This window comes from Solanum dulcamara, chromosome 9, assembly GCF_947179165.1.
Source record: "Solanum dulcamara chromosome 9, daSolDulc1.2, whole genome shotgun sequence".
Classification (NCBI taxonomy): Eukaryota; Viridiplantae; Streptophyta; class Magnoliopsida; order Solanales; family Solanaceae; genus Solanum; species Solanum dulcamara.
This window is the reverse complement of record NC_077245.1, coordinates 5,184,665-5,198,959: the sequence shown is the minus strand read 5'-3', so window position 1 is coordinate 5,198,959 and position 14,295 is coordinate 5,184,665. Positions and strand designations below refer to the sequence as shown.

The window sequence follows — 14,295 nt, the reverse complement described above, 5'->3', positions numbered from 1 at the left end:
ATTTTTATCCTTTGAACCCAATGGTCTACCACGTTTCAGGCGTGTTTGGTATTTAAAAGTTATGATACTAGTAGATGATCCTTTTGGGACATCAATCCGAATAGGCACATTCATTGTAGGGATATGTGACTTAGCTATCCGTTTCAAATCAATAAATGCATCTGGCATTTGATTTGCTATTTTCTGTAAGTAGATAATCTTCTGGACCTCTTGCTTACATGTGCGGGTACGTGGATCAAAATGAGATAGTGATGAAACTTTTCACGCAATTTCTCTTCCGGGTTCCTTTTTCTCTCCCCGTAATTGCGAAAAAGTTTTTTCATCAAACCGACAATCTGCAAATCGAGCAGTAAATAAGTATCATGTCAACGGTTCAAAGTAGCAAATTATGGAGGGTGAGTTAAACCCAACATATATGCCCAACCTTCGTTGAGGGGCCATCTTTGTACGTTGTGGTAGTGCTACAGACACATATACCGCACAATTAAAAATTTGTAGATGGGCTATATTTATCTCATAACCAAATACTAATTGTGATGGAGAGTATTTATTATAATTTATCGATCTGAGATGTATAAGTGCTGCTGCATATAAGATAGCATGACCCCAAACAATAATCGATAATTTTTTTCATAAGTAGAGGTCTTGCTATCAATTATAGGCGCTTAATAAATGACTCTGCAATGCTATTTTGAGTATGAACAAAAACAACAGGATGCTCAATTTTTATCCCAATTGATAAGCAATAATCATCAAAAACTTGGGATATAAATTCTTCAGCATTATCAAGGCGAATAGCCTTAATTGGATAATCTGGAAATTGTGCCCTTAATCTTATTATTTGTGCTAATAACTTCACAAACACCAGGTTGCGAGATGATAAGAGGCACATATGAGACTATCTTGATGATGCATTTATTAGGACCATAAAATATTTAAATAATCTACTAGGTAGATGAATAGTTTCACATATATCCCCATGTATACGCTCTAAAAAATCAGGAAATTCGATGTCAACCTTCAGGGTTGATGGTCTGGTAATTAATTTGCCTTGATAACAAGCAGCACATGAAAATTCATTATTCGTAAGAATCTTCAGGTTCTTTAACGGATGTCCAGTTGAATTTTTAAAAATTCGTTCTATCATTATTGATCTAGGATGACCTACTCGATTATATCATAACACAAATGTATTTAGATCAGTAAACTTCTAGTTTATGATCAAATGTGCTTCAATTGCACTAATTTTTGCACAATATAGGCCAGACGACAAAGTTGATAATTTTTCCAAAATATATTTTTGGCTGAGACACTCTTGGTTATACCAAGGTATTCAATATTCATTTCATTTAGTGTCTCAACATGATATCCATTTCTGCAAATATCTTTAAAATTTAATAAGTTTTTTTTGGATTTAGAAGAGAAAAGTGCATCTTCTATAACAATCTTTGTCCCCTTAGTCAGAAATATAGTAGCTCTTTCGGAGCCTTCAATAATTTTTGATTTACCAGAAATTATAGTAACATTTGCTTTTCTTCTAAGAAAGTAGGAAAAATATTTTTCGTATTTAAAAATGACATGAGTTATTTCACTATCAATTACACAAATATACTCGTGATTGATAGTTAATCTAAATAAAATTTAAGGCATATTCATTTTTTTCTTCAAAATAAAATAAAATAAATATTATAATTAAAACATGGCTCATTATACAAATTTTATTTATTTACATGAATTAGAAAATATAAATATATTATTTAGTACAGACAAATAAAAATAAAATTATTTAAATATTATCAGGGTTATCAATATTCATATTTTCTTATGGAAAATTGAAGAAATCAGCTACATGCAGATGCATAGGCTCAATATTATCTTCAGAAATAAAGTTTGTTTCTGAATTATTTTCTGCTCTCTTCAAGGATGCATGATGTAGCTGAACCAGGCGTTTTGATGACATATACTCTCTGAATTTTTCTTTGGTGTAGCTCATTGCTTTTCACTCTTCCTTTTATATTGCTGATCATTTCTCGGTGCCAAACGAGCATCATGATTATAATTTCTTCTTCGACCACAACTGGGGCCATGACCTCTTTCTCATTGGTTATAGTTTGCCTGATTCACTTCAGGGAGTGACAAAGAACCAATGGGCCGACCATCATGATTTTTCATTAACAGTTCATTGTGGCATTCAGCAATAAAAATGTGAGAAAGTAATTCAGAATATTTTTTAAAAATCTTTTCATGATATTGCTGTTGCAGGAGCATATTCGCGGATGAAAATGTGGAGTATATTTTTTCAAGATTGTCTTGCTAAGTGATTTCTTCTCCGCATAAATTTAATTGTGCTATAATTCTAAACAAGATAGAATTATATCCAGTTATATTTTTAAAATTCATTAATCTCAGATTGAGCCAATCATGACGTGCCTGTGGAAGGATGACCAACCTCAGGTGGTCATATCTTTTTTTTAGACTTTCCACAGTTTAAGGGGGTCTTTTAATGTGAGGTACTGTAATTTTAACCTTTCGTCAAGATGGTGGCGGAGAAATATCATGGCTTGGACACGGTCTTGACTAGATGCCATATTGTTATCTTAGATGGTGTTTGTCAGACCCATCAATTCTAGGTGTATTTCGGCATCTAGTGCCCATGATGAGTAGCATTTTCGAGATATATCAAGAGCAACAAATTCAAGTTTAGAGATATTCGACATTTGAAGAAAATAAAATTCTTACCATTTTCTTACTTTTTTATAACAGCTCAAAGTGATGGTGGCTCGTGCTGATAAGGTGTTATGAAATAAACTAACTTAACAAATTAAAAATAAAAGAAAATAGAAAAACATGGTAAGAGAAAGAAAGAGTTGAGTGTTCATCTTTTATTGCATAATAACAATGACTATTTATAGCCACTGCAAATAAAGAAAACTCAATTAGAGGGTTAAAGTTGAGGGACAAAAATGAGTGGAAGAAAAAAATGGAGGGAAAAGCAGAAGGAAAAAGTGGACATGACATCCACTTGTACAACAATTTTGATATTCCAACTTACTCTTATTTCATTTTATCTCTTTAACTTTATTTTTGATGTAGAATACTATTTAAACACAATATATTTATCTAATATAAGTGTATCGTGCATGTTAGACAAAAAAAAAGTCAATTAAATAAAGCCACGTATTTTATCTTCTCCATTTCATTTGAGTTAATTCAATTCTAATAAGGACTAAAAAAGAAACTCTTGTAATTATCTTTTTCCAAAAGAACTCCCATAATTGTTTCTCCAAAACAAACCTCCTAAGTCTCTAACCTATAATTTAACCCAACAATCGTTCCCAAATTCCTACCCTAGGAGATGAAGCCCTCAATTATCAATAGATTCTTCATCATTTGAAGACTAGAATCATATTTTGAGGTCTTATTTTTTTTTTTTGTATTTTGTGCTACATCTGAAAGTTATGATTATTTTTTATCATCGTTGGAAAGGAACTTTAATCGTTGTTGCTTGCTAGTAAGTGAATCGATTATGAGAATTTTCATATATTTGAGACACTACTTCACTTAGAAGATATATAATTAGCTTAGAGAGAGATAATTAAGAAAGAAGAACATATGAAGAAAATAAATGGACAAGTAAAGTAGATGAATGAATAAATATGATAAATAGGCAAGTAAAGTAGACGAATGAATAAATATGAATGGAGAGAAAATAGACGAAATAGATAAGAGAGAAAGCTATTAATTTAATAGTAAAAGGGCCAAATATTATTGTTGAAATAATCTCTCATGCACTTTAAAATGTGAATAATCTCACCAATCTGTCCGGTCAACATTTTATATATAAATGGTACATGAGAAATGAAATAAAGGGTTAAAAATGGAGCAAGATTAAATTGAAGTGTCAAAATGAAATTTAAGAACAAGTTGAAAGGGTTGTATATGTATTTGGCCTTTTAGAAAAATTAATTTCCATATTAAACTATAAGCTTGTATAATATTTTGCTAAAATTTGAGTAGATTTAATAAAAGTTGTATAAATTAACGTAATGTTTAATTATTTCTTTTTATTATTTTCTTACAAATAATATTTGTATATATTATGCAAGAATTTTCATATTATTTTGCAAAGGATATAATATGAAAGAAGAACATGCTATTAGTAATAAAAATAGGTGGAAATTTCACGAATAACTACTATAAGTATCTTAATTATGAACTTTAACTACAATTTACCTAATTAAGCTTCATAACTATAGTTTCATTTGCTATGGGTAATTTTATTTGTATATTTCGCTGGCCAATATACAAACAGGGTAAGTACATACAAATTCTATATTTATATATTTATGAATTTTTCAGAACTTCGTTTGTATATTTCGCTTGCCAATATACAAACAAGGTAAGTATACAAATTTTATATCTATACATTTAGGAATTTTTCAGAACTCCATTTGTATATTTCAATTGCCAATGTACAAACATGGTAAGTATATACAAATTCTGTCTTTATACATTTAAGGTTTTTTTAGAACTTATACAAATCAAATGTATCAATAAATTATATACAAATAGGATACTTATATACAAATTCTGAATTTATACAATTATGAATTTTTCATAACTTATACAAATCAATTGTATCAACAAATCGTATACAAATAGTTAGGGTAAGTATGTACAAATTCTGCATTTATATAATTAGAAATCGAATTATACAAATAGCAAAATTAATTAAATTGTAGCCTCTTTTGATAATTAACCGAAACTATAGTTTAAGTACATAATAACCATTAAATGTTTGTATGTCGCGTAATTATTCTTAAAAATATATAGGTTTAAAATGTTGAAATAATAAAACTAATCATGTGTTTTGGACAAAATTTTAAAATCTATTATTTGAGAGGATATTCTTATTAGAAATGTTTTTCGAAAAAAATACTTTTGTAGATTAAGAATTTATCAGTGGACTAGGGGTGTTAAAATGAGCCAAAATATAGGTAATCCGTCTAAACTTTTATGGGTTGGGCTTAAAATAATTTGTATTGGGTTCAATCTCAACCAATTCAAGCCTTAACCCATTTTTAAAGAATCTTCAATTGAGTTCAACTTAATCTCAAATTTTAACTCGTTTGAAGGCTCTTTATTTGCATTGGTGTAATGCATGTTCATATATTAAATGTATGAATTATTATCTATTTTATATCTTTTAGATTAATCTATCCAGTTGTAAATTTTATTTTTATTTTCTTAAGTTGAATTTCAAATTGTGGTTATAAAAGGTAAAAAATAATATGTTAAAATTATTGAAATTAAGCGGGTCAAATTGGGCGGGTCATGACCCAACCCGAATTTTAGCCCAATTGAAACCAAAGTAAATTTGGGCGGGTCATGACCCAATCCAATTTTTATTTCAACCCATTTTAATATTCTTAATTTCAACTCAACCCGCCCATTTGACACCCCTAGTAGTGTGGAAAATCAATTTGAAAAAGGGAAAATTACACCCAGTAGCCATTCAGCCAGATTAATTAACAAAAAAATGGTCATTCGTTGCATATGCATGTATAATCAGTGTATATTTTATGTATAGTCAAGCTATATTAAGTTTTGGGATAATACATCAAAACCCCCTCAAATTTGGCAACATAACTTACTTTGGTACTTTAACTACACGGATGATTAAATGTCCCATTAATAACTTTAAAATGAATTAAATATCATCCTGAGATCATAAAACCACTCTCACCTGCTACATTATCGCCATGTAAGGACCACATCACTGTCATGTCAGCACCACATCATTAATTTTATTTATTCTTTAACACATCTTAAATTAATTTATCCTAATTAATTAAAAATATATATTTTTAAAATCAAAATATAAAAATGACCACTTTATTTCCCCCGCCCCCGCCCCTCACTTCTTTCTTCTTCACCGTTTTTGTCCTTCATTGTTCTTCTTCTTTTTTCTTTCTCTTTTCTCCCCCATCCCCCCCCCCCCCTTTTTTTTTTCCTTATCCTCATCCTTTCTTTCTTTTCCCTCAAAATAAGATAAGCAAATAAGAATGAAGACTTTCTTCCTCTAAAAATAAATCACCATTAATGTATCTTAATTTCTCATCAAGATGTTCATCAATGGCGAATTTGAGAAATTGAATTTTCAAAGCAAACATGTAATTGATTATTTCGATGATTGGTATGGTAATGTTGAAGATGAAGATGGAGGAAAAAATGATGCTTCTATGGAGAAGAAGCTATATTGATAAAGAAAGAAAAAGATTTTAAAAAAATTGTGGCCAATAAAAAAATGTATATATTTTAATAAAAGTTAATATATCAAAAAAATAATATATAAAATATTAATTATATATTGACCTATAAAAAAATGCCATGTGTATGATTTTATAATTTTTTTTAAAAATAAATGTCTTCACTCGCTTTAAGGAGAGTGCAGTCACTCTCTTTATCACGTCACCCTTTAGGGTGGTATTTAATTCACTTGAAATTGCTAAGGAGGGTATTTAAACGACCGTATAGTTAAAGTAAGTTATGCTGCCAAGTTTGGAGGGATTTTTTTTATCTCTTAAGTTTTTGAGTGTATCATAATGTATATTCAGTATATAGCTCATGTATAAATAATCTATATTGTATAGTTAGTGTATAGTCACTTATATTTTCTATGATTTTGATTATTTTTTATATAAATAAAATATGACTATTTATTGTAACCTAATTAGTTTATGGTATATACTTGAAAAATCAACATTAGAGATCTTATGTAGAGAAGAATGCTAAGGCATCCAAGAAAGGTACGAGTTCGCCCTAAAATTTGAACCTTTGAGTAGATCTTCTTCATGAGTGTCCGAAATTTGGGATTAGGTCGGTCTTCTTAAGAGCCCTCATGATATTGTTATGCTAATCTCTCATAATTATCATTTGATTACCGAATTGATAGAACCAATTGTATAATTTTATACTACAATAGTTAATTTTGTTCTTGTTATATTGTTCGGGTCAGCTTACACACATCTTAGTTAATTTTGTTCCTGTTGTTCGCATCAGCTTGCGCACACCTTAATCATTGTTCCTGTTGTTCGAGTCAGCTTAGCCACATATGTACCGAGTCACATTGTCCACGAAGGTTGGGACAGATGGAAGAAAATCGCATTGGTTTTGTCTCTGCTGAGAATTGAATGTGATACCTGATAGTTCTGGACCACTTCAGTCATACCTTGGGTGCAAAAAAAGTTAACTTTTTCCTAGTTGTATTGTATAGTTTTTCCTAGTTGTATTGTATAGTTTAAAGAGAAACAAAAGCTTCAATGAGAGCAGTGAAGACAAAAGTCTTTTGTGACTTTGTGAGCATTCACTACACAACAACTCCTAGAGATAATTTTTGACCTCAAGAATTCCAAGTCTTCAGTCAAGAGTTCATATTGTCATCTTGAAAGTTTTGGTCTTTCAGTAATTTTATAGAGACAACAAGCCATGATTTATTTTTTTAACTCTTTTTAATCTTCTATTCTGAGTAACTCTTGTCATATTTGAAAAATAAGTGTTGGTTATTAATATGCAATAGTGCAGTCTTTCAGATTTGCTATCCACTTGAGAAAATTTTGAATAGCATTATGTGCACCTACATATTTTGTGTATTTAATTTACTTATTTGATAGTTATGTTAAAGATATTCTCTATCATAAGCTGCCAAAGCACGTTCAATCAATCGTCAATCTCCAACTCAAATTTGACTAGTTACAAAATACTAAGTAATTAGTCTCTGCCTACTTTCTAGAGAAGTAGGAAACTATATTCAACTCCATGTTTTCGTTGGACATTAGTTTGGCCTAGGTTGACGAAATTATTTTTCTAGCATCCCACAGAATTTATCAGTTTTATATTGCACTTAACAAAGAAAAAACTTAGATAGTTTTGATTTAGCCGCTTCTCATAGTTACTCGGGGTTTACCTTAGCTTGACTCTCGTCCTAGAGTTCATATGAAGACACAGGTGCATTGTGTATGATAAGATCCCCATAAGCACGAAAAGCTCGGTGATATTGTCATGGTAAGTGTTGGAAGTCAGATAGTTTACTTGACGATTGAAGGAGTAGGTGCTTATGGAACTCTTTTTTTTTTTTGGTTATAAATAGTTGTTATCCTCTTTATTGGTTTTGCATTGCTCACTATGAGGATACTGATATCAATATAAATGATTTTTATTTACGAAAAGCTTCCTTAATATCCATTTATTAACCATCAATAGTTTACTTGTTTCGAATACATGTATGTTCCAAACCATAGTTTATATTTTGGTTAAAAAAGAACTTTTAGGGAGTGAAAATTACTCGAAATAGTAAGTACTAGGTCTCTGTGTGAAGAGGTTTTCTTGCTACGCGTACATTGAACTCCATGTTATCAATTGTACATTAATTTTTCCTAATCGGAAGAAATTATTTTATAGCATCCAATGCTATTTTAACAGTTTTATATTCCATTAAATAAAGAAAACGTAGATAGCTTTGATTTGACTGCTTCTCAGTGTTAATTTGAGTTCACCTTGGTTCTCACCCTAGTTATGAAGACTCCGTAGGTTCATTGTGTATGATAAAGTTTTCATAAGGACCAAAAGATCAGTGATGAAAAGTCAACAGTGTACTCAATGATCGAAGAAGCTATTGACTTGCATTCACTTCAATTATTGATCACTAGGCCGCACTGATAAATTACTGTGATCTAGTGTCAATAGAGGGTAAGGATAAAATTTTACCTATTCATAATTCTTCCTTGAACAATGTGAGCAGAGAACTTTAAAATATTACTTTATAAAACATGAGAATTATTCCTCATGATCAAGAAGAAATGATAGATGTTTTTTTTCTTTTTGTACATAGTCAGCATATTTGGGGGAGGGGATTTCTGTTGGGATCTGTTATTTATATGTAAACACTTGATAAAAAAATTGCAACAATTCATGTTGCTTCTAAAGTCATTGCAAATTTGGCAGCATCTTTTGATAGATGCCAATGTCCATTCCATGGTAAGCAAGTGGTGCATACATCCAAAGTTCATCTGAGCTCAGTAACTGCAGAAATGGAAGAAATATTTAGTAAACTACGTTATTTTCCTTCCGATATTCAACCAAAGCAAATTAATAAAAGAAAAGGCTGAAATATGTGAAAGCTTCGATTTTTAAATACCTTAATTTGAAGCTGCAAAAACTTCACATAAGTAACTGCTTCTTCAAGCATTGTGCTAATGTCAACCTGATGTATAGGAAAAAAACTCAATTAGAGGATTTATTTTTCCAATCCTTACGATGAAGTAATATGATTTCAAGCATTGTTACCTTTGTGCCATTAGGGACAAGATTCTGCAAGATTCTCAATCTTTCATTGATTCTTTCTCTTCTTCTCTGCAATTTTTGCAAATGAAAATCTTATATTTTTGACATTTTGAATCTATGAACAAGTTATTGAACAATAAACGAATGACGATGCTGGTGTTGATTATTTACCCTTGCATAAAGGCTTTGTGGATCTGTTGCAGCTCCTCTGCTGGCTCTTGACTTTCCTTTGGTGTTTGAAGATATCGCGCCTCCATTTAGTTCTTGAGAAGCATTAGAATCATCCTCAGAGCTGCAGCAACTTGAGCTCTGTCCAATTTGGTTATCTGCATTATTATTAGTCTCTTCTTCTCCTTCTTCATTGTTAATTTGAGTCGTCTTCTGATTCTTTTTTCCCCTTTTTGGCTGCGCCTTTTTCTTAGTACTTTTCTGTGCCTGCATTGAGTAAATTGTAGAAACCCATTAGTAAATTCATGTATAAAAAGAAGATGTTATTCAATCAATTAATTACGCTTGTTAAAGTTCTAATTAAACTCACATCTTGTGAACCCCGCGATTTCTTCTTGGGATTTTCAGGTGCTACTTTCTCAAATTTCCTTTTCAACTGCATTTCCTTGTCTGAAACAGGGGAGATTCCAGCATTGTCCAATTGATCACATACCATCTCTTCTTTGTAGGCCATGTCAGTTTGAAAATCTTGATTAATAATAGACAAATTTTCAAGATTTTTACTGTCCATATCGAAGAAATCAATGGACTGATACTCATCAGAGTTGTTGTTGTTGTTAATTGCTACTTGAAGGAGCTGGTTATTAACATCATCAATGTTGTTAGAATGCTGCAGATGCTCGTGGCTCGGGTTGTTAGTAAAGAACATGCCATGATGATCACTTCCACAGCTAGTAATGCTACTTTCTTGAGAAAAATATTGAAAGTTATTGTTAGTTTCATCAGATAATTGACACAATGCTAATTGTGGATTATCAGTCCCATAGCTTGAGCCAGCATTATCGCGATCATCCATCGAGAACAAGTTGACATTATCACCTTGCAATTGAAGCATGAAATCTGCAGTTTCAGTACTAGAGAATAATTTGCTCAATGATTCCCATTCTTCATCAAAAAAAGCTCCAACATGCTCCATTTCTTTGACTTAAAATGTAGAAAATATTGTCAACTGATGATATACTGACAAAATAAGCTTTTTGAGGATGATCTAACACTTGGGGAATTATGAGCTAAAAGTTAGGGACATTTATACTAGAAAAGATTACAAAGGAATTGAAAGAATGTTTAGTAAAAGATTAACTTGATTTCTTTAATGATTTCCATAATTCCAAATGATTAATTTACAAATTGTTTTTCCAATTGTGGGACCAACCAACAGGCAAAGTACAACTAATAAGAGGGACCAAGTTCATGCAATAATGAAATAAAATATACTCTTAACCCTTCAATGAGATTAATGCAATCTTGGACTTAAGCTTATAATGTCATTAATATTAACTGTCTTAATCTAATCATTAAGGTATGACTACTATTCTACTAACCTCCACTGATTGATGAAAATTAATCTTAAGAGAAGAGATTAATTAGATTGAAAAAAAAAACAAGTGAGAACGTGGTAAGGTTTTTTTTTTTTTTTTTGAATATTTTAATGAGTTCTGTTGAGAGATTAATTAATTTCAAGGAATGAAGAGGACGTGGGAGATGAGTTTTGGAAATCTTTAAACTACTAACGAAATCCGACACAGTAACCGCAGAGTTCGTTTCTTGTCTTTCTGTTTTTTTAAGATTTTTTTGTTCTCAAACCTAACCATTGTTGCCCCTAGTTGTACTTGAAATACAATATCTTGTTATTAAGAATATTAATTAATTAGTTGATTTCCCCTCTTTTTTCCCTTTTAAAAAAAGAGAGGTACTTTACATTTGTCCATAATATGACAAGGTTCCAAATACATAGAATCATAACAAACCTAAAGTGTAGTGGTACTCATCTGCGAAATTAGAATTTTTATTTATGAGGTTTAAAAATATGAAGAAGTATATACACGAAGGAGTTAAGGAGATTCAACATGTACTCTTTCACTATACAAAAGAGATATTTAGTGGCAATAAATTTTTCTTTTAGCGGTAATTGAATTAATGACATTATATTGCATTCGGAGTTGTTAAAGCCTTTAACATTATTTATATAGAATGTTGGTTATAAATTTTTATATTTATTATTATTGCTAAAGAATTGCCGCAAAATCTTTATTTGTTATAGTCTCTCTCTATATAAAATAATCTTCAACCTAATATATATATTATAATTTTCTGCCAAAGAGATTGCCCTATCTAGTTTCGCGCCCCATATAGGGTTTGGGCCCAATTTAATAGATTTAGTAAAATTGAATTTATGTTCCTTAATTAAGAAATTTAATAAATATATATAAAATAAATTCAGAATTCAATTATTAATACATTATATTGTAGTGCTAGAATTTAAATACAATAAAGTTTAAATTTTAGCTCCGATTCTAATAAGTATGTGTTTAGTTCTTATTGCCCTCTTCCTTGATCCGCCAATGAATTGAATTTCTTTTTAAGAATCGTGACAGGACTTTGATATGAATTTTAATATTAATTTTTTTTTAAAAAAATAAAATTTATATACTTACACCCACACTTAATGATGTAGTTAACGATCAATAAAGTGCATTGAAAATCATGAAGTTTTATGTTTAAATCACATGGAGATAAAAATAAATAAATAAATAAGATAGTTCTTACTCTCTACTCAAACTTTGATGAATAGTTACCCGATATTTATAATAATGACATTAATCGAAGTATACGTGAACTATAATAAATAATTGGGATAGGGGGGAAGCAGAGTCTAAATCATATAACTAAAACTTAGCTGTGATATCTTGTTTTTAAGATAAGAAAAAAGAGTGAGATCATATAGGTTAAAGGATTCATAATTTTAGATTACCTGAACTTAGCCTTTGCCAATTCACACCTTTGATTCCGCCGTCCCTTTCGCCCTTCATCATATACGCGTCATGAAAAAGACCCCCTCTTTATATTTTATTTATGTTTACCAAAATAACATATTATAAACTATATTTGATAGTCTTCGTTTCATTTTCATTAAAATTAAATATCATGTTTCTTAAATAGAAGCGGAATCATGATTTAAAGTATAAATTTCTATTACAATTTCAAATTAATACATTGTAATAATTGAGTTTACAGTTAACTATTTTATGAACTTTTGAAATACAATGTAGGGTCTGAACAAGAAAAAACTATCTAATTATACAAATATTTCTACTATAAATATCAATCCATTCTATAATTTGAAATAATTACATATTGTCTTACTAATTAATAATTTCATATCAGATTTCAAGTTAGATCATGTATCAAAGATACTAGATACATTCTAAAATATAGATACATAGGGATAGAGGGGAGTAGGAGAGGAGAGAGTTAATATGTATCTTTTGGTACTAGATATATTATGAAATACAAATACATAGGGAGAAAGAGAAATAGGAGAGAGACGAACGAGATAGTCATTGTATCCTAGATCAATGTGAATCACACTTTAATAAAATTTATTTAGAATAAATATAATTACACCTAATTTAATCCGGATGTATCCGAGATACATGTATCTTAAGTGCGTCAGATACATGTATTTGGCAAAGTAAATTGTATCTTGAGTGTGTCAGATACATGTGTCTGGCGAAATAAATGTAATACATTATTAATTTCGAAAACTAAAATAATGGCACGTAATTAGACCATAAAATAGTGAAACTTGTGTTATTTTCTCTATGAACAAACACTATTGGATTCACGTGAACCGACTAGGACGTCGGCCAGTACTGCTTCAAGGAAGTTTCCGCAAGGATTTTGCTTATAACTTTTCAAGGTAGTTTGAAGGCAGCCGGCCATTGCACGATCTCAAAGGATGAAAAAGGATAAATAAACAGACATAATTAACAAACTAACAGACATAAATATTATATTACAAATGAAAAGGAAAAGCAACCACAAAATTGAGGAATAAAATCTACTTTTTTGTTTGAGAGTTAAGAGATTCAAACAACTCTTAAATATTAAGATATTGTTCTCGTGGAAATTCGTTTTTTCCATGGGGGCAGATGGCCGGCCGTGCACGACGTATTTTTTCACTAATAATAATAATATATATATATATATATATATATATATATATATATATATATATATATATTTCATCCTTATTCCTCTACCAAGAGTTCAAGTTGAAAGCTAAATTTTCCCCTATTTTTTTATATAACTATCTAATATGTATTTACTGTGTGTCGATAAATTTAAATTTGTATTGTATTGAAATATATAACTTTATTTCTATGGCTCAAATCAGTATTAACCATTTGATTAAGGATGACACAATCATATCAAACCTACTAACTCGGAATAATCCTTACGGAGTCAGATTATTTGTAACTAAGAAGTCATTATTTGAACTAGTCCATCAACACACTTTTATGTGTCTATAAGTTTAAATTCAACTATTAATAATACAATTGCTTAATAATAATAAAATAATTTGAGTTTTTTTTTTCGATTTGCTAAAATGCATAAATAAATAATGATATATTTGACAAGTAAAAAAGAAACAGAGGGAGTATCATGATTGAAATTTGAATTCAATCATACTTTAATTATGTAAAAATAAAAGATAAGTGTCAAAACACATCTGAACTATTCCTCTTTTTGAGTTTCATACCTAAACTATTAGAAGTGTGAGTTTCATACCTAATCTATCACTAATTAGTTTGAGAAACACACATCTATCTTTTATTCCACTTTCATCGTGGTGTGTGCACTGCACTCTCTCTTTCATAGTTTAAGTATTGAACTCACACTTCCAATAGTTTAGGTATGAAATTCAAAAAAAAAATATAGTTT

The 14,295-nt window shown here is 30.1% G+C and overlaps 1 protein-coding gene across 1 annotated transcript; it reads right to left on the bottom strand.

Annotated features, from left to right (window-relative positions):
* Positions 1-8,810: 8,810 nt before the first annotated feature.
* Positions 8,811-10,486, bottom strand: LOC129904302 (transcription factor bHLH84-like). Its single transcript, XM_055979846.1, has 5 exons — positions 9,881-10,486; positions 9,514-9,777; positions 9,346-9,411; positions 9,197-9,262; positions 8,811-9,081 (listed from the first exon to the last, which is right to left on the bottom strand). Exons 1-5 carry the CDS (start codon positions 10,484-10,486, stop codon positions 8,986-8,988), a joined length of 1,098 nt encoding a protein of 365 aa, XP_055835821.1. The 3' UTR covers positions 8,811-8,985.
* Between the last annotated feature and the right edge of the window lie 3,809 nt (positions 10,487-14,295).

Bases quoted from the DNA above. Each gene is read 5' to 3' on its own strand.
- LOC129904302 (XM_055979846.1), bottom strand. From the start codon at position 10,486: ATGGAGCATGTTGGAGCTTTTTTTGATGAAGAATGGGAATCATTGAGC. The intron at 9,778-9,880 runs GTGAGTTTAATT...TACTCAATGCAG, and splicing joins AATCGCGGGGTTCACAAGAT to GCACAGAAAAGTACTAAGAA. The intron at 9,412-9,513 runs GTAAATAATCAA...CAAAAATTGCAG, and splicing joins CACAAAGCCTTTATGCAAGG to AGAAGAAGAGAAAGAATCAA.